This window comes from Cannabis sativa, chromosome 1 (genome assembly GCF_029168945.1).
Source record: "Cannabis sativa cultivar Pink pepper isolate KNU-18-1 chromosome 1, ASM2916894v1, whole genome shotgun sequence".
In the NCBI taxonomy this organism is placed as follows: domain Eukaryota; kingdom Viridiplantae; phylum Streptophyta; class Magnoliopsida; order Rosales; family Cannabaceae; genus Cannabis; species Cannabis sativa.
Genome location: NC_083601.1, coordinates 64,388,177 through 64,409,148, shown reverse-complemented (window position 1 = coordinate 64,409,148; position 20,972 = coordinate 64,388,177). Strand labels below are relative to the sequence as shown.

General features: G+C 31.0%; 2 protein-coding genes across 2 annotated transcripts; both read left to right on the top strand.

Moving 5' to 3' along the window:
• Positions 1-4,071: 4,071 nt before the first annotated feature.
• Positions 4,072-6,075, top strand: LOC115703919 (uncharacterized). The gene is made up of 4 exons (XM_030631153.2): positions 4,072-4,098; positions 4,189-4,308; positions 4,611-5,702; positions 5,773-6,075. Exons 1-4 carry the CDS (start codon positions 4,072-4,074, stop codon positions 6,073-6,075), a joined length of 1,542 nt encoding a protein of 513 aa, XP_030487013.2.
• A 10,753-nt stretch (positions 6,076-16,828) lies between these two features.
• Positions 16,829-20,896, top strand: LOC115705437 (uncharacterized). Its single transcript, XM_030632773.2, has 5 exons — positions 16,829-17,294; positions 17,609-17,690; positions 17,823-19,651; positions 19,780-19,945; positions 20,029-20,896. The coding sequence occupies exons 3-5, from the start codon at positions 17,828-17,830 to the stop codon at positions 20,697-20,699; spliced, it is 2,661 nt and encodes an 886-aa protein (XP_030488633.2). The 5' UTR covers positions 16,829-17,294; positions 17,609-17,690; positions 17,823-17,827; the 3' UTR covers positions 20,700-20,896.
• The last annotated feature ends 76 nt before the right edge of the window (positions 20,897-20,972 follow it).

The window sequence follows — 20,972 nt, the reverse complement described above, 5'->3', positions numbered from 1 at the left end:
AGACACATCATTAGTTATCCATTGTTATAATCCTAATTGATCCTCTATATGAATGATCTACACTGTAAAGGGATTAAATTACCGTTACACCCTACAATGTATTTTAATCCTTAACCCCGTATAAATGATATTTCAGCTTATGTGAAATGAGATCTCCACCATTTATTTTTGTTTGGTCAAGCTCGAAGGAGATCATCCTTTACTTACTATTTGCCAGATAGAAGCTATAGATTCCATGTTCATGTTAGCGCTCCCACTCAATTGCACTATCGTGTTCCCAAAATGTACGTATCACCCTGACCTAAAAGTAGGCTTAACTAACAAATCAAAGAACACGAATAGCCTCTTGAGATTGAGCCTAATCATAACAGGATTAAGATCATTTGATCTAGGATCAACTAGGCGATATTGACTTGAATAGATATTACGGTAAGTTTAATAAATCTAAGTCAAAGTTCAATATCGGTCCCTTCCGATGCATACTCCATGCATCCAACCTGAGCTTTACTTTAACCAATGCTCTGGAAAGAACATAGCATTTCTACAAATGCAAGTAAACTCTTGTTGTAGATTATCATATCAGTAAAACCCTATGTCTGATAAATCTAGGAAACTTTATTCACATAGTCATGTTTACTTTCCAATGTGTTGACATCACAATAAACAGGATCAAGTATGTGAAAAGGGTTTCAGATGAACTCATACATTATGTACATATAATCATGAAATAAATCATGTGAACCATGCAACATTAAATATTATTTCTGATCTATATTAATAAGTAAATCTGATTATATTGAAATGAGTTTTATTTAGGGCATAAAATCCAACAAACTCCCACTTGCACTAATATAAAACAAAATGTGCATTTCAAATAATCTCAACACCTTGATATACAAATCAAGTGTAGTAGTAGTAAACTCCTCGTAATAGGATCTGAAAGGTTGAATGAAACACAACCTTTTCTCCACCATTACTCTTCCTTAATCACAAAATCATTGATAATGTGAAATTCCTCTCTATATGTCTACTCTCTTGGGATACTGGATTCTATACCTTTGGCAACTACTTTTGGTTAATCAGGAAGTAACACTAGTAGTTAAGGCAATTTGGAATGGTGCCAAAAATGTATAGAACTTTCCTTAGACTGAATAAATACCTTTCCTGCAACTTTAACATTCAGTCCCTTCCTGGTAGACCTAGAGACTTCAGATAGGTTTTTACACTTCTCCAAAATCACTATTCCACCCCAAGAGTAATCACCATCTTATCAGAAAGATTTACTAGCACAAAGGCAAATTTTGAAATCTAATATGGTGTAGTCTAAGAGTTTTAAATACACCCTTATTTACTAACATATAGTTCCTCTTCTTAATCTTAAGATTTACTTGATTGTCTTCCAATGTTCTTCTCTTGGATTAATCTGATACCTACTCATTACTCCCACTCAACAGCAGGTGTCTGGTCTAAGGCATACAAAAGCATATCTAAGACCTCTCACTGTTGATATAAGAAATTCTTTCATGGCTTTATCTTTTCTTGAATAGTTGAGACTTTTCCTTAGATAAATAAAATCTATGCCTAAGAAGTTGTGAAGCTTCTATAGATTGCCATTAGAAAGAAAATGCTTCAGCATCTTACTAAAGTAAGTTGCTTGCATTAGAGTAAGTAATTACCAGGTATACCACAAGCCATAGGTTTAGATAAACTCAAAATAACAAAATGGGAAAGTTGCAAAGTGAGGCCCAATTTCCTTATATGGCCGCCCACTATGCAAAGGGTTTACCATTTTATTTTTCCATTATTTTAATGCCATACAATTCTAACCTAAACCTAGACGGCATTCTATAAATAGAAAGTGTTGGCTTCAGGAAACTCATGACTTTGCATATTGTTCCTTTCAGAAAAAGCCATAGCCACTTTCCTCTCTCTTTTCTTCTCTTCAAATTTCGAAAATTCCTTGAGTGATAGAGTTGTGCCCACACACATCAAGTGGTATCTCAATCATAGTGTGTAAGACTGTAGGAGAATCCAAAACAACAAGAAGGAGAATCAACATCAAAGGATGGAGAGAAACAGATCCAGATTCAGATCTTGATTATGCTCTGCTACAGAAAGGAATCAAGGGCTAGAGATCTGAATGGAAGGAGTCATTATATTCTGCTGCACCCAATGTAAGGTTTACTAAACTTTATATATGTTTATTTCATTGTTTTAGAATTCATATTAGGATGTTAATGAAACATACTTGGTAGTAAATCTAGATCCTGGTAAAATATTTCCAACAATTATAATCTTACAGTTGTATCTTTCTAAGTCAATATCACTAGTTGATCTTAGATCAAAAAATCTTAATCCTTATATGCTTAGGTTCAATCTCAGGAATGCTATTCATGTTCTTTGATTTGTTAGTTAAGCCTACTTTCGGGTTAGGGTGATACGTACATTTCTGGAACATGGTAGTATGATTGAGTGGGAGCGCTAAACATAGATATGGAATCTATAGCATCTTTCAGGACATAGAAGTGAAACGATGATTTCCTTTGAGCTTGGCTTAATAGAGGTAAATGGAAGAGCTCTTGTTTCAGTGATTATATTTTAGTTCACTGAAATATCATTTATAGTTAGCTAAGTGTTTTAAGGATAAAATACATTGAGGAGTGAAACGGTAAATTTATCCCTACTCGGTGTAAATCATCTATAGAGGATCTTTGATTATTGAGATTAGAACGATGGTTAAATGTAGATAGCGTATCTAACATATAAAGCGTTCTATATGACTGAGAGTGCAATTCCAAGTTCTATGAGTGGATGCAACAAGGAATTAATAAGGTAGGAAATTTACTTGGTAAATTCTAGTTGGGCTTATTGGAAGCTTGGTTGTATAGCCCCATAACAAGGAATTAATAAGGTAGGGAATTTACTTGGTAAATTCTAGTTGGGCTTATTGGAAGCTCGGTTGTATAGCCCCATGGACCCCATACTAGTTGAGACCATACTGCTTGTAAGACTCAGATAATTAATTTTAATTAATCAATTATAATTCTAAAATTAGACTATGTCTAATTTATGAATTTTCACTAAGCAAGGGCTAAATTGTAAAGAAAAGAGATTCTAGGTTTCATTTATTAATTGAAAGACTTTATTAAGTCTAATTAATAAATATATTAAATGACAATTTTATTTGATAATTGATTTTAGTTATTAAATAATTAGTATGGCATTTAAATGGTTAGAATTGGAAAAATGGCATTTTTGAGAAAAAAAGGGTAATTTTGTCAAAAGTGGAAAAATTCCAAAGTGGGGCCCATTAGTGTGGCCGACCACTTGGTTGAGGATTTTTCACTTAATATTTTCATTATTTTACTGCCTAATAATTCCTAACCTCAACCTAGTGTTTATTTATAAATAGATAGTGATGGCTCACACTTAAAGGTGGATGAAATTTCTTGTCTTCACGAAAAATTGAGCCATCCTTTCTACACCTATAGCCGAACCACCTTTCCTCTCTTTTCTTCTTCAATTTTTCATTACCCTGAGTGATAGATTGAGTGCCCACACACATCAAGTGGTATCTCAATCATAGTGTGGAAGACTATGAAGAATCAAGAATCAAGAGAAGGACATTCGGGCTCAGATCTTGGTGATAATCTGCGACAGACAGGATACAAGGGTTAGAGATCTGAGCGGAAGGAGACATTATATTCCGCTGCACCCAATGTAAGGTTTTCTGAAACTTTATATGTGTTTAATTTCATTGTTTTAGAAATTCATATTAGGATATTAATGAAATATACTTGGTTATAAATCTAGATCCTGGTAAAACATATTCCAACATTTCTTCGGTGAGCTTTCAAGTTCTTCAGAATGGGGGGCTCACTAGAACTTTTGTACCTCGCAGAGGTTTAAGGCAGGGGGATCCTATTCATTTTATATTTTGAGATTCTTTCTCGATTGATCATGGAGAAGGAGAGATAGGGGATGCTTGAAGGTTATAGGGTCTCGAGGAATGGTCCGTCGGTGTCTCATTTAATGTATGTAGACAACACTATGTTCTTTATGAAGGCCAATATGCAGAATGTGGAGAATCTCTGTGAGGTACTTTTAAAATATTGTCATTGGTCTGGCCAGGAAGTCAATAGAGGTAAACAAAAAATTCTTCTGTCTAAGAATTGTTGTTTGGAGCAGGGTGTGGAGTTGGATGAGATTATGGGCTTTGAGTTTATGGATGGTAATGAGCTCTTCCTAGGTAATCCCTTATTTGTGAAAGGTAACATATGCAATGACTTTAACTTCATTATTGACAAGGTGAGGAGAAGAATTGAAGGTTGGAAAGCCAAGTTACTTTCTCAAGTCGCGAGAACAACATTATTTAAAAGTGTGGTATCTACTTTACCAACCTATAATATGGTTGTGCTCTCGATCCCGAGTAGTATCACTAACACTCTGGATGCCTTGGTTAGACATTTTTGGTGGAGGGTAAACCTGGATGGGGACGATACCTCGCTCTTGTAAACTAGAACACTATTTGTAAACCTAAAAACTGTGGTGGTCTCGATATTCGTAGTTTTTGTGATATTAATATGTGTTTTCTTGCCAAATTGGGGTAGCTGATGGTGAAAAACACAAACGCTCTTTGGGTTAATATCCTTACGGCAAAATATTGTCGTGAGTCAGGCTTTTGGCATTGCAATCTCCCTCGTTATGCTTCGCATGTGGCAAGGGGGATTTGGAAAACCAGGCAATTCATCAATGATAATTGTTTGTGGTTAATGGGACATGACTCGAAAATCCAAGTGTGGAATAATGGCTGGTCTTGTGGCGATGGTGTTATTATTGATGCTAGTGCAATCAATCCTCATGTGGTGACGGATTTACCTATTCATGCATTTTTAACAAAGAATGGAGTAGAGTGGAACACGACTGAAGTGAAATGGGTGTTCAGGCCTTCGATTGCCGAGGTAATCTTGAATTGTAGGACTGAGGATTTCAGTGAAGAGGATAGGCTGGTGTGGAGAAATAGTCCTAATGGCGAGTTTTCAATTAAGGCTGCCTATAGGTGTTTACACACTGCTACCATGTTCCAGGATAACACTTGTACTAAGATTTGGAAGCTGGGGCTCCAGGAGCATTTGAAGCCTATCCTGTGGAAAGCCTATAGGGATTGCATCCCCTTTAAATCTAGGTATAATCGTATTTTTGGGTGGACAGTGGGCGACTATTCCTTGTGTGGGGAGGCCTATGGTGATTCCGAAGCTCACTTTTTCTCGACCTGTCCAATAACTTGTGGGTTGTGGCGCGAAAGCAAATGGGGTATTCGGTGTGAGGAGCCTTGTCTGTGTTCGGGGAATGAGGTTGTAAAATGGATTATTGATCCTTCTACCATCCCTGGTTCTATCCAGGTGTGTGATAGGGAAGAGTTTTCTCTCTTTGCCTCGGTCATGTATCACCCTCTTTGGTCGATCAGGAATGCGAATTATCATAACAATACCAAATGGAGATTTTGTGATATGAAGAAGAATATCTGGGATGAATTTCACTTTCAGTGGAAGCTAGTGGAAAGCGAGAGAGGGGATTCATTTGATGGTGCTCCTCGCCCTGCTGTCTACTGGAAGCAGCCTAGACCTGGGAGAATCTGGGTCAATGTCAATTTCCCTACTAAAGATGGTGTTGGGGCGATTGGGGTTGTGACATGGGATGAGGTCGGTGGCATAAAAAGCTCTTTATGCTACTAAAGTTCCTCTGTTGTCGGTCACTCATGGGGAACTGGAGGCGATTGGTAAGGATGCTGAGGTTCTTCGCAGGCTGGGTATTAAGGAGGCTGATATCCTCTCTGATAATCAAGTTGTTGTTCAGGCTCATTCTGCTTTGGTTACGCCCTTCTGGAATGTTTTCTTTTTGTTCTCTAAGGCTCTGACCATGCTTTCTAGTAAGAAGATTGAGGTCTTGTGGATCCCTAAGACTAAGAACTCTTCTGCCCATGTCTTGGCTAAATGGGGATTGTTTAACAATTGTAAGGGGTTTCTTAACTGCTGGGAGGTGACGCCTGCTCACCGAGATCTTAAATCATTATGAATAAAAAGTTTGGTTTCGTAGCAAAAAAACAAATTATTTACCAAAACATAAGTAGATATACTAATCAATTATTAAGTGTCACACGCGTATGATATTGAGCACCATAATAAAAATGCTAACTAATTATTGAATACTATATCTTTATGATATTAAATACTTTAAAGTAACATGTAACAATAATAGTTAAAAGAATTAAAAAACAAAAAATCATAAAAGGACAAAACAACTTGTGGAGATGCATTTATATATATAGTAGAGAGATAGTAGATATATAATTTATATCTTACTATTATAAAAGTGTCATAATAGTGTGATAATCATAATGACAACTTTACATAGTGCGATAAAAAGATAATTTTACCATTTGAAAAGTCAAAATACCACTCTCTCTCTCTCTCTCTCTCTCTCTCTCTCTCTCTCTCTCTCTCTCTCTCTCTCTCTCTCTCTCTCTCTCTCTCTCTCTCTCTCTCTCTCTCTCTCTCTCTCTCTCTCTCTCTCTCTCTCTCTCTCTCTCTCTCTCTCTCTGTAATTAAACAAGTACTTTTGATATTCTATAAGCTTAGTCAATTTTTTTAAACACTACACTATATTATTTATCTAACTAATAATAAGTGTGACAAATATGCAAATATACATACAATAATATATAGTAAATTCATAAGCAACCATTTATAATAAAATTTGTTGATAATTTTATTATATATTTATAATTTTTATCCTCAAAATTATTATGTGAGAGAGATTATTTTTACATGCCTTAAAAATATTAGTTTTTTTTTTACTTAATATATAATCTAATAATTATTTTTGCTATTATTTATTTAAATTTACTATATTTTTGAACTAAATTTTTAAACACATTTTGTAAACTAAATAAAAGTTACATAGTTTGATAAAATAGAATTGAACAAATTCTCTATCTAATTTTATTTTAACAAAAACTTATCTCAATAGTATATAATTAAATACATATTTTTGTTCTAATATGTATTTTGTCAAAAAAAATTTATGTTTTACTTTTTATTTACTTAACTTTTTAATTTTATTTTTTTTGTGACAATACTCTTTTACTTTTATTTTCGATTGTAAATTTAAGACGCCTGTTAAAATTCTACCATTAAAAGTTAGTTGAATTTTCATTGTGGACACTTTTGTATGCGAAATATAAAAGTTAGTTAAAATTCTATTTCATTTACATTTTTGTTTATTTAATTTTTATTTTCTAAATAATTATTATAAAAATTTATATAATTTAATTCTTACAATCATAATAAATAACAATGACTTTTCTTGATTACTTTATTTTATACAGTATTTTTTCTTAAATTTTTAAAAATTTAGACAGTATTTTTTTATTTTTTAAAAAACTGTTTGCAATGCTTTTTAGTGTAAAAACATTTAAAAATCATACACCTAATTTATTTTTCTTTATTAAAAAAAAAAATAAAATAAGAATAATAGTTACGTGGTATTAATTATAAGTATGGACAGATTAAGAGATAAGTAGATTAATAATTAATTAAATTATTAAATTATTAAGGAAGGAATAAGAAGATTAATTTGACTATTTGAGAGAAAACGAAACAATTATGGTGTGGTATATTATAATTAATAATATTGTTGTTGAAATTGATCAAGTTTCATTATATTATATAATAAAAGCATGCATGTGAGTAGTAGTTTTTCCTAAAAAAGTTTATTTGTGTTATGTGATAAATTAGAGTCCATCATTAAAAATAATTTTTTTTCTTCAAATTTTACTATAATTCAAACTTTCATTGAAATGAAAAATACATTTAGGTTTTTTTTTTTAAAAAAAAAAAATTATTGTATTCTCTATCCGAATTCAAGATAACTTATGGAAACATATAAATTTTTTATTAGGATAATCAGCGACCAAAACTCTTTTACGTTTTAGTTTTTATACACATAACTCTTTGTTATATTTTTTTTTTTTTTGTAGCAACACTTCTTTAACTTCACTTCTGCTTACAAAATTTGAAGAACAAGTTAAATTCAATATTTAAATGTTAATTGGAATTGTCACTGTGTACACATGTATATAGATCAATGGTAATGTTTTGGTAATTTGAAGTCTTTTATATATATATTTATATAACTATCCTTTTATTTTTATATGGTTCTAACTATATTTTGGTATTATTATATATATTGGTAGATTTGGTTTAGAATTATTCTTCAATGGGATCTCATTAAAATCATAGGTATGTATTCCTAAATTAATTTTGTGATTAAAGTGAATGCTTATTTTGTTTATTATTAGTTTTCTCTTTTGTTTCTTTTCTAATAATGTTAAGAAATTTCCTGCACTCTATAGCAATTAGAAAGAATGCGAGTTTTTAAAGTGCAATTAGAGAAATTGATAAGCTGAATGGATTGAGTTGAAAAACAAGTAATACATTAAAAAATATACTCTCTTCATCGAAGATAAAGAAGGCGATTATTAGCTTTTTTTTTTCTTTTTTTTTTTTTTTTATATATATATATAATTAATTGTTTTTATTTTCTAAGTTAGTTAAGTCTCCATTACATTGTTTGATGTCAAATTTATGTGTTTCATTATCTTACCACATCAATTGTTGATATTATATATAAAATAAAAATAATATTCGTAAACATAGTGTTATATTATAATTAAATTTTTAATAATTAGAATTTAAATTATAGATTGATTATTATAGATATTAGATATTTTGAATAAATATTTTATACTAATATTATTACCTTAATTAATTAAGGTAAAGAAAATAAAGGAAAATTTAAATATTTAAGGTGAACAAGAAAAATTATTTAATATCTATTAATTAAAGTATATAAATTATAAAAAAAAAATTAAAGATATAACAAAATATCATAAATAAAAATTGATATTATATTGAAAATATTTAATTAATGGAGGTAAAATAGTATCTATAACAATAATAAAAAATTCAAATTATTTATATAGTTTAAATTTAGGGCTTAGATAAATATCATAAAGGGCTTGAATCTACACCTTGAATTAAGATTTGGACTTGAATTGTATATTGAAATATTATTAAAACACTTTACAACTAAATTCTCCATATTCATATTATTTAGAGATTAAAATTGAGTCTAAAATTACAAAAATATGTTTTGATACCAGAATAATTAATGGTAATAAATAATTTATATAGAGTTTATATTGTTTAATAATTTTATGGCTACAACAAAATAAAATTTTCCATACTCATATTATTTGAGATTAAAATTGAAGATATAAATTCATTGGAACTAATTAATATATAAATAATATTGTTACTTCTTTCATATTTAATTGTCCGGTGTGCCTTTAAAAACTACAAATTCTATTAATATCCTTATATTTCTAAACTTGTTAGAGTTTGACTCAAATTATTTATTTCTTTCTTTATTTATCTATATTTGTAAAGTTACAATTTCTTTTTGGGTAATTATTAATTATGGGAAAAGGAAACTCTTGGTTGCCAAGTTTTGAAAAGTCTTCTTAAGGAAGCTTTGGAATGTCTTGGTCTCCAAGCTGTCTTGGTGCTCAAGTTTTGTAACTTTATAAATATGTGTTTTTTGTGAGAGAGAGGGGGGGGGGGTGTGTGTGTGGAGAGAGAAAAATAGTGAGTTGTGAAAAGAGAAGTGTGTGAGTTGTTATATGGTGAGAGTGAGGAAGAAGCAAAGGGTGTAATTTTGAAGTGATAAGTGAAATATATCTCTCTTTGTGGGTTTGGTAGTTTTACCAAACTGAGTAAATTTCTTTGCTTTGTTTCTTTGTTATTTCGATGCGCTTGAAGTTTATCGTTTTTCCCAACAAGTGGTATCAGAGCCATTTTCAAATCAGCACAAAAAATTTCAAAGATGGTGTCTTCCACAAAATTTGAGATCGAGCTTTTTGATGGGAAGAATAATTTCAGTTTATGGCAGAGTACGGTGAAATATGTGTTGGTACAACAAGGGCTCCTAAAGGCATTGCAGGGAAAGAAACCTGAGAGTATGACTGATGAAGATTGGGAAGAGTTGCAGGCAAAAGCGGTAAGCAATATTCGTTTAAGTTTAGCTCTTGAATTAAAGTATAGTGTATTGAATGAAACATGTCCTTCTAAGTTATGGAAAAAGTTAAAAATTTTATATGTCAAAATCTCTAACAAATAGATTATATTTAAAGAAGCAGTTATATGAGTTAAAAATGGTTGAAGGACAAGATGTTAGGGACCATATAAATAAATTTAATAAGTGCATAACTCAATTGTTAAGTTTAGAGGTCAAAATTGATGAAGAGGATCAAGCTATTATTTTGTTGGCATCATTACCAAAATCATATGAGACATTAGTGACTACACTTTTGGTTGGAAAGACTACTTTAACTGTAGATGAGGTGTCAACTACTCTTTTGGAGACAGATAGTATCAAGCAACCAAGTGGTGTGTCTCATACTGATCAAGCTCTTGTGACAAGATCAGAATCAAGTCGTGGTAGGAGTACATCGAGAGGAAGATATGATGACAAAAGAGACAATCACACTCATTCACGCTTTTCAAGGGAAGTGGAGTGCTACTATTGTCACAAAAGGGACATGTTAGGCGGAATTGTGAAGAGTTGACTAAGCATCTTGAAGCAATGAGGAATCAAGATTGCAAAGACACATTAGATTCCACAAATGTTGCTGGTGAAGGCTTTGAAAGTGACTCTGATGTTCTCTCTGTCATAGCTGATGAAAACTTTTCTGACTCTTCAATTTTGGATTCTGGTTGTTCGTTCCACATGTGCCCGTATAAGGAGTGCTTTGACACTTATAAGGCATTTAATGGATGTACTGTTTTTGATGGGTAATGATTCTAGCTCTAAAGTTGTTGGAATAGGAACTGTTAAGGTGAAGATGTTTGATGGTGTTGTGAGAACACTGACTGCTGTGAGACATGTTCCAACATTAAGGAGGAGCTTAATCTCTTTGGGAGCCTTGGATACTCGAGGTTATGTCTATTCTGCAAAAGATGGTGAAATAACTATCAAGAAAGGAGGCTTGGTAGTGGTGAAGGGTAAGAAAGAGCGAAATTTGTATAAATTAGTCGGGAAGACTATTTTAGGTGGAGTTGTGAAGGTAGAGTCACGTCACAAAAGATATTTAGTTAGTGCAAAGGAATGGGACAAGGTGGAGAAGACTCCAATTTCACTTAAAAGTTGTTTGAAGAAAGAAGACATCAGTGAAAGATTGAAGAATGTGAAGACAAGTGCTCAAGTGAAGTTCAATGAGAGTATGAATTCGGTGCATATATACTCTTATTGATGGCTTGAGTTGTGAGTTTAGAGAATTTGAGTCAAGGTGGAGATTGTTAGAGTTTGACTCAAATTATTTATTTCTTTCTTTATTTATCTATATTTGTGAAGTTGCAATTTCTTTTTGGGTAATTATTAATTATGGGAAAAGGAAACTCTTGGTTGCCAAGTTTTGAAAAGTCTTCTTAAGGAAGCTTTGGAATGTCTTGGTCTCCAAGCTGTCTTGGTGCCCAAGTTTTGTAACTTTATAAATATGTGTTTTGTGTGAGAGAGAGGGGGGTGTGTGTGGAGAGAGAAAAATAGTGAGTTGTGAAAAGAGAAGTGTGTGAGTTGTTATATGGTGAGAGTGAGGAAAAAGCAAAGGGTGTATTGGGGTTTGGGTAGAGAGATTGAGATAGAGAGTATATGTAATTTTGAAGTGATAAGTGAAATATATCTCTTTTTGTGGGTTTGGTAGTTTTACCAAACTGAGTAAATTGATTTGCTTCGTTTCTTTGTTATTTCGCTGCGCTTGAAGGTTATCGTTTTTCCCAACAAAACTTAACACTCACTTTATCGTTCCGTTAGTTGAGCAATAAAGTGATACATGTAAATATAATATTGGTCAAACTAATAATTCTTTTAGAAAAAATAATTTAAATAAATTAATTAAAATAAATTCATATTATATATATACATATTAAATGAAATAAAAAATTAATTTTTCTATTTTCTTCCAGCCATATTATCTTTACAGATTAACAATAAACTTTTTTTTTGTAAGGAGATTAACAATAAATTTTGATTCTCGATTCAAATGCTATTTTTCAATTCTATTTTCATATATTTAAAATTCTCATTCCATAAACTTTTTACTAATATTTTTCAATCAATGAAACAAAAAGGTAAATTTAATTCACGTATGAAAAATTAAACTTTCAATCTCAATAATCAATAGAAACAACATAAAATTTGAAGTTATCAAAATTTATAAAATAATTAAACAAATAAATAAAAACAGATCTCATAAACACAAACTCAAATATTAGAACCCCAATAAAATACTAAAACTCAAACATTAAAAACACACTTAATAAAATTCGAACCCAAAACTTAACACACACATCAAAATAAAATTCGATTCAAATGCTATTTTTCAATTCTATTTTCATATATTTAAAATTCTCATTCCATAAACTTTTTACTAATATTTTTCAATCAATGAAACGAAAAGGTAAATTTAATTCACGTATCTCAATAATCAATAGAAACAACATAAAATTTGAAGTTATCAAAATTTATAAAATAATTAAACAAATAAATAAAAACCCATGTGGGACATTGTCCACAATATTCCCCCTCAAGATGATGGCTATTTTTTGCTCATCAATCTTGAACCGTATCAGAGCGGACATGGTCACTATCTGTATAGGTGCGGATCGAATATGATCACTTGCCCGCAAGGGATATGGCTCTGATACCATGTTGAGAATCATGGGGTTCTATCTCAAAACCAATTGGCAATGAGTGGAGTAGCCCATGTTCTTATATATGGCTCAATTCTCTACCATTTATTCCATGTGGGACATTGTCCACAATACTCATAAACACAAACTCAAATATTAGAACCCCAATAAAATACTAAAACTCAAACATTAAAAACACACTTAATAAAATTCGAACCCAAAACTTAACACAATCGAAATAAAAATTAAACCATAAATGAGTATTTATGTTACTATTTTTCGAATTTCGGTATTTATTAGCAACAAATTTAATATTTTAAGTATTTATGTCACAAATTTTTTAATAGTAAAGTTAAAATTTTAATATAATTTTATTAAGTAATTATTATTAATTAAAATAGACAATTTATTTTTATATATCCGCGATGTTTACTAGTTTAAGTATATAGTAGATATATTATATCAGGTATTAAATAATTAATTTTAAAATATTATCATCTCAAAAAAAAAATTATAAAATATTATCTTGAGTAATGTGAATGTGTCGTTCATTAAAAGAAAAAAAAACAACTTAGCTGAACTCGAATCCACTATTTAATATTGTTTTTTCTTTTTCCCTTTCTTTCTTTGGCGTGTAATGTAAATATGATTTTGATAAAAAAAAAAAAAAATTAGAAAAGTGTCCTGTTGTTTGGAAAGAATTTATTATTATTATTATTATTTATGAAGGAGAATTTATTATTATTAGTGTGCTATATAAACAATATGATTTTTCTAGGGAGATGCCATGCTAAATAAAAAAAGGCAAGTAGAGTTTCTTTATTGACCAAATTATCAAGTTTTTGATTTGAAACTAATTTAAATTCGAACTGGGAACCTCTAACTATTTATTTATGAACCACCACCCCAACCCAATCCAGTAAAAAAAAAATTGGGTGAAGATTTAATTTCATTTATGGCAATCACTTAAAGTGATAACTATTCAACCATTTTACACAACCTATATAGCAGAGGAATCCTGTGACTGCATTAACAATTTTGTCATTTGGGTAGGCTTACCTTTTCCTTTTATGCTACCAAACTCACCTAAGCAACTTACATTTTTATTTATAGGATTGATCCACCTCCATGATTTATTTATTTATTTATTTATATACATATTCTTGGCTGATTCATTTATTAGTTATATCAAAAAAAAAGGAGGATATATATATATATATATATATAATCATATGACAATTAGGCTCACATAAATAAATTATTTGGTGTGATGGTGTCTCTTATATATCATCCCATGAAAATGTGTGGCACAACAAGAATGCGGTATCATTCCATATCTAATATTCAGAATTTGGGACTACTTGATTAACTCAATTGTGATGATATCATTATTTCCTTTAATGCTAATAGTCCTATTATTTTGAAAAAGAACGTATCATTATTTAAAGAAGATAATAATATTACAAAAAGATTGATGGGATTCCTTCCATTTAAAGAGAACAAATAATTTTCTTTGTGTAGTTAAAGAGCATGTTAGTTAAACCATTTCGTCTGCGTAATAAAATATGATAAACATTAAAAATAAATACTTAAAAAAATTTGAATAACAACTATAATCAAGATAGCATTTTTAAAATATTAATACTAAGATAAAACATTTTAGTACTGGCTAGTGCTAGTATTTTAGCAAGTGGTTTGAGCTTCTTTTTTTCCACGTTATTAATGTCTATTAACAATTCCAACCATATGAAAACAAAAGCAAAAACCATCTTAAAAGAAACCAAATTATTATGTAAATATTTCTTTAAACTTGAATATCCATTAAGTCTTCACATAAACCTAACGATGGGCCTACTCTAGAAAGAAACCCATATGAATGATAGTAGCATTTCAACTTACACACACCTCAATCCCCAAACCCCACTAATTTGTCCCATAATCTAAGCTAAGGGCAAGGGCTTAGCAAATATCTTCTTATTATTATTCATAAAATAATTAATGGAACTACAAAATTTCATATTGTTTTAATAACAAGTATACCACCAGTTTAGCAAAGAACAAAAACAAGTGTACCACCAGAGGAAGGGAGGGGGAAGGTTGCATAAATGTATAAACACATTACACATGGTTAATCAATGAATTGTAAGATATTTATTATTTTACTCAAAAGTTTAAGTTTAGTTTAAGTTATATTGATTATGCACATGACTTTCTTCATTGGTTTGTAGCATAATAAATATTGACATGTGGTTTTATTGGTTTCATCTTGTAACAATAAATTACGAATGAGGAGTTTATTTACACTTTAAATATAAGCACACCTTAATATTAAAAGAAAATGAAAAGAAACTTCAAATAGTTTTTAAAAAACAACTCTTAATATTTTTTTTTTTAAATTATTCTTTTCATATTATTTTGGATAATTTTAATATTTATTTTAATTTTTTTTTATATTTTTTAATCATGAATAATGGTTTTTTTAATTTTTTCCAATAAAAGTTTATACATTTTTTTATTATAATTTATTTTCATAATTTTTTTTTTGAATTATGTATATTTTTTTTTATTTTTTCTAATCAAATTTTATGCAATTTTAATTTTAATTTTTTTTTTGCGATAATGTTTAAAATATATATTATTTTTGTTTTATAATTATATATATATTTTTTAAGAATATACAAATGAAAAAAATAAAAATTTATTATAAACAAAAAATATATTTTTTTATAATAGGGTGCAAATAAAACTCCCCAATCTTTTCACAAGAATTTTTTTTATTATCTTTTTAAAGAAAAATGGAAAAATCTTAATACTTTTTTGTTTGGAACTAATACTTTAGGAAGATTTTTTTTTTAAAAAAAAAAACTATGATAAAGTGTCATTTTAATTTCTACAGTAACAGAAATATGTTTTCGATATAGAAATTATAATCTAAATTTTGTATAAGATGATTTATATTACAAATATTATACATCTCTAACTATTTTCATAAAATTTTGAATTGTGTACAATGTTAAAAATAGAGTCCAAAGTAAAAGTTTTGTTGCAAATTGGATAGTTACTGCTGTATTATCTTACTTTAATTAATAAAAGATTGCTCATAAAAATTCTACAAGCACAATGAATTTTAGTCCTTTTATTCAGATGGAGCATTGGTCAGTTCCTATTATTGATGTGATTTTTGTCAATGTAGATATTTTTGTCACTTCTTAAGCTTTTTATTTTGAAATTAGACGGCTTGCCCGTGATCATCATGGAGCTGTCCTTTATCATTGGTCCAACACAATTGCCTGACCATGTCTCTCCTCTTTTGGTAGAGGCAATTGGGTTGAAGGAAGCTTTGAGCTGATCAAAGAATGGAGCCTAGGTCAAGTTGTTGTTGAGTCGGATTGTAAAATCATCATTGATGCTATGTATAGTTCGTCTCTTTTATTGTCTCTTTTTAATTTAGTTATTTTTGATTGTCGTACTTTAATGTCTGATTTTAATAATATTTTTTGTGTTTTTGTTAAACAATTTACGAGCAAGGCAGCCAATCATTTGGCGATTGTCGCTTGTTTCTCCCCAAGTTCTAGCTAGGATATGGGGTTTCTTCCTATTATTTTTCAAGCTATTTTAATAAATGATTTGTCCGGTCATAAATAAAATGCATCTTTTTTTTATCAAAAATATAGAATTTAAAATAATTAATTGTACAAATATAAAAAAAATTATAAATAATTCGTTATTTAACACATATAAATAAAATAAAAAACATTTTCGAAATTTTTTCTAAAAGTTTACCTATAATTTATTTACACGATTATAGAAAAAAAAATTGTACTACAAAACTCTTGTATTCATTAAAAAGTAGGGGGTCTACCGAGCGTACATTTTAGAGTATCAAAAAAAAAAAAAAATACTGATGAACATGAAATCCAAAAACATTTTAAACAAAATATTATGTGCATTAAATAAAAGTAAACTACCATGATTTATGACGGTAATAATAATAACACAACAGATCAGAACAGTACCGACTCACTCACACACTATTCCGTATTGAGTAATTTTTTTGAATAGATTTTTGGTCATTCTATTCTAGAAAGTAGAAACTTGGCAACAAAAATGTACGAAACAAAATAATTAAAATAAGATATTAACACTGCAAATTAGTCGCACCTCATGATCTCCTAATGATCTTCTTTGTCTGTGAAAAGCAACCAAATCACACACCCTTTCCTCTTCTCTCTCTTTTTAGCCATCAAGTTTCAGAGAGGGTACGTTTCCACAAAGTCAATGCACCCACTAAACAGCTTTCCTTCCATGGATCTAACTTAACTCTCTGCTAGCTCATTTTGAGTTGGTTAAACAACTTTTTTCTCTCTGCTTTTTTTCTTCTTTTCTTTCTTTCTTTTCAATTGTTCTGTTTTTGAGTTTGTTTGGTGGGGTTTTGGAGGAGAAGACTCAAGTTTTAACACAATTCTTAAAAACAAGTATAAAACTCAGGTAAACTGTGTTTGGAGTTTATATAGAAGTTTAGACCATTTTTTTAAGCTAACAAATTATGAATGTGCTCAACATTTTTAGATTTAATTACTTTCACATTTTTTCCTTCACATTTTTCTTGAAAAAAATTCCACACCCTCTGAATTATCTGTAAACAGAGTATCTCTTTTAGTATTTTTAAGTGTTGACTATTAGTTATTTTTAAGTATTAGAAAAGAGAATCTTCTTTTCGTTTTCTGATGACATTATCACTTGATTGTTTATTTATCTCGGCGGCAACTGATTTTATTTTTGTTTATGTTTGTGTCTTTTAGTGAAAAAAAGAATCAAAGAAGTATTATATATGTCTCTCAGTGGAAAATCTTGGAAAAGATTGACTAGTGTATCCAAACCCGTGTAAGTATTTTTTGTTTTTTTATTTTATGAAATTAAATTAGTATTGGGATTGATAAAATTTTAATTGTTTAAGAGTAGTATTCTGAGGTCTCAGCTTCTGATTTAGTCAATGTATGTAATTTTCTATGACAGAGAATATGCCTCAAGACGGTCTAAGATCATCCATATACAGGTCTTTTGTCACATGTAATGATCCTAAAGGAGTAATTAGTTGTAGAACAATCATAAAATCCAAATCATATTCTCAGAAAATGAATCATCACAAGAGAGAACGCCAAAGAAAGTTGAAGAGCTTAAGTACACCATCTTTGAACTACGAACCAGAGTTAGAGGAGATAATAATGGCATCATCTACTAAAGAGATCCCAGAAGAAATTCATAGCCCAGCTGCTTTTCAACTCATGGAGGTCTCTAAAGGAGCCAAAAAACTTAACCACATGATTGATTCTTGGACTAAGGGTGTCAAGTTTGATGGGCAATCTAAAGATATGGCAAAGGATTTGTTAAAAGGTGCTCTTGATCTTCAAGATTCTTTGGTTATGTTAGGAAAGTTACAAGAAGCTTCACAGTACATGGCTCACCTAAAGAAGAAACAGATTGAGAAAAATGAAAGAGGAAAAGAAGATGATGAACCTTGGATTAGAAGAACAAGCTCAGATCAGTTTAGAGACCATTTTTCAGTGACAGGTTATCAAAAGCCTCGTCTTTCTGTTGATGGGTATCCTAGCAATTCAACAGAGGAGCTTAAGAAGGTTATAAAAGAAAGCCTTGTGAGCCAAAATCTGTTACCAAAAGCTAGAAAGCATCATCATCAAAAGACTCACTATTTTCCTCATTTGGACTCAGCTTCAACTTCTGAGTCTCCATCTGCAACTAGCTCAACTAGCCAATCTTCAATGGCTCGTGTCACTACTAACTCCCCAACTGCTTCTACATCAGTATCACCTCAGACAACAAAAGGTCTTAATTTGATAGCCAGGCTGATGGGTTTGGAAGAATGCCCTTTGAAACCTTTGCAAATTACACCACAGAAGAAGACACCAAACCAACTTGAACCCGTCTTAGATATTGACAAGCCAAAGGTAAAAACGTCTCAATGCAGAGCTCAGAAGACTACTGATCCAGAGAGAAAGACTTTGGATGAAATACTTGAAAACATGCAATATAAAGGACTTTTGCGTAGTAGCAAAGCTGCAAAAGAGGTTCAGCTGCCTTGTTTGGATGATCTCAATGTGTCTCGTTCCAGACAGAGACTACTAAGTGATAATGGTCCACCACCACCTATTGTACTTATGAAACCTCTGAGAGTTCCATTCCAGGTACCAAAGGAGACAAACAGACCAGTGTTTGAAGAAGATGACCCTTTGTACAGAAGAAAGATGCTGAGAAAATTGAGAAGAAAACAAGAGCTTTATCCCAAAGGAATAAACTACAAAGATGGGAATTTGAAGTCTGGTATGGTTGTAAGCAGGAGACCAAATGGAGAAGAGACTAGAATTCGAGGGATTAAGGAGGAAGCAGCTAAAGATAAAAGAGTAGTAGTTGAAACTCCAGTGGATCACAAAGAAGTTGGTGTAAACGAAACAAGTGTTGTAGTAAAGTTGAAAGCCTATCAATCTGTAAACCAGAAGCAACAAAAAAGTGAGGACATTGACAATAGAGCTAATGAAAACATACTAAAGGTGACCACTGCTAACAAGAAATCTTTGGATAAAGATGTGGTGAAAACTAGAAGTGTTCCAAAGTCTCAAGTTCAAGCCAAGAAAACCTTAAATAAGGCGGTAAAGCCGGAGTCTGAATCAAACATGGCAAGGAGGAAGGAAATATCTAGACAACCGAGTACCAAGCCAGGTTCCATTAAAAATGCAGAACAAGGTGCAGCTTGTAATTCCATTTACCAAAGAAAGAACCGCCTGAAGAAAGGCAAGCCTGTGAACAAGCCTACAGCATCTAAAACAGTTGTGAGTCTACCTCAAATCTAAGTCTTTTGTTTAAATTCCAATATAAAGCTTATGTTGAGGTGAAAATATTGTGTCAAAGAAAGAAAATAAGTTTGTTCAAAACTTGATGAGCTCTTCTGTTTATCCAGGCTGAAACTTGTGTACGTGAAGTAGATGAAAAGATGGACGATACCAGGGAAATTGATTGTCATGTAGTAAGGGTCAGCAGTAGTGTTCTTGAGCAACAACTCCCTAAACTTGAGGATCAACCCCTTGAAGAAGAGAGCATAGATAGTTCTGGTTCTCATATTAGAGGTAAGAAAACCCCTTATTACATGTGCATATAAGTATATACTGTCATGTTAAATGACTGACAACCATATTCTTACACCTTGTAGAGCTTGGCAAAGAAGGGAAGATTTCTCCTTTAGAAATCATATTACCAACACCAAGCGCCAACGATGAAATGGACACCAAAAAGGAAGAGAAAGAAGAAGATGAAGAAGCTCTCAAAACCATAGATGTTTGTGAAATCACATATGACAAAACTTCCATAAGTGAAACCAGTTTGAGAGATGTGCTATTGAGTAGTCTATCTTTTCAAAGTTGTGCAGAGGAGCTTTTCGATGTGAACATGAACAACAGTAGCAGTACTAACATCATTCAATGTCAAACATCTTGCATTGATGATTTTGAGGCTCAAACACTGAGACTGCCTTTGGAATGTGCAAAAGAAATCATGGAACGTAAAAGCTTTCAAGGCTCACAAACAATCTATCCTTTGTTACCATGCATAGCTAAATCAAGAATAAGCATCTCCATGGAGATGTTGGTTGAGGATGTCATGAAAGGGATTGAGAGTCTTGCCATTTACAGAAAGCTTGGTGGTGAAGATCTTGTGGATTGTTTGTATGCAATGTTAGAGAGAGACTTAATGTGCAATGGAGTTGTGAATGGAATCTGGGATTCTGGTTGGAAGACTGGATTTTCTTTGGATGAAGCTGAACAAGTTGTGAATGATATCGAGAAACTTGTCTTGACTGGGTTGATTGAAGAGGTATTTGTTTGATTTCAGCACAGCATTGTAACAAAATAATTTTCTTTGCTATTTTTGGCCAAGTTGTAAACAAAGTCTTTTTTTTTAATTTTTATTTTAGTGTAATGTTAGTTTGTATGTATATATCATATTAAGAAATGCTAAGTTTCTTACATGGGAAAACTAAGAAGAGGTAGACATCTTTTTAACTAATGTCTTTGTTCTGATCACTGAGAACCTCAGTCCTCACAATGGCTTTTTATTGTATTATGATTATTTTTATTTATATCAAATATTCAATAATTA

Bases quoted from the DNA above. Each gene is read 5' to 3' on its own strand.
- LOC115703919 (XM_030631153.2), top strand. From the start codon at position 4,072: ATGCAGAATGTGGAGAATCTCTGTGAG. The intron at 4,099-4,188 runs GTACTTTTAAAA...TGTTTGGAGCAG, and splicing joins ATGTGGAGAATCTCTGTGAG to GGTGTGGAGTTGGATGAGAT. The intron at 5,703-5,772 runs GTCGGTGGCATA...GGGGAACTGGAG, and splicing joins GGGTTGTGACATGGGATGAG to GCGATTGGTAAGGATGCTGA.
- LOC115705437 (XM_030632773.2), top strand. From the start codon at position 17,828: ATGCCTCAAGACGGTCTAAGATCATCCATATACAGGTCTTTTGTCACA. The intron at 19,652-19,779 runs GTGAGTCTACCT...CTGTTTATCCAG, and splicing joins CTACAGCATCTAAAACAGTT to GCTGAAACTTGTGTACGTGA. The intron at 19,946-20,028 runs GTAAGAAAACCC...TACACCTTGTAG, and splicing joins TTCTGGTTCTCATATTAGAG to AGCTTGGCAAAGAAGGGAAG.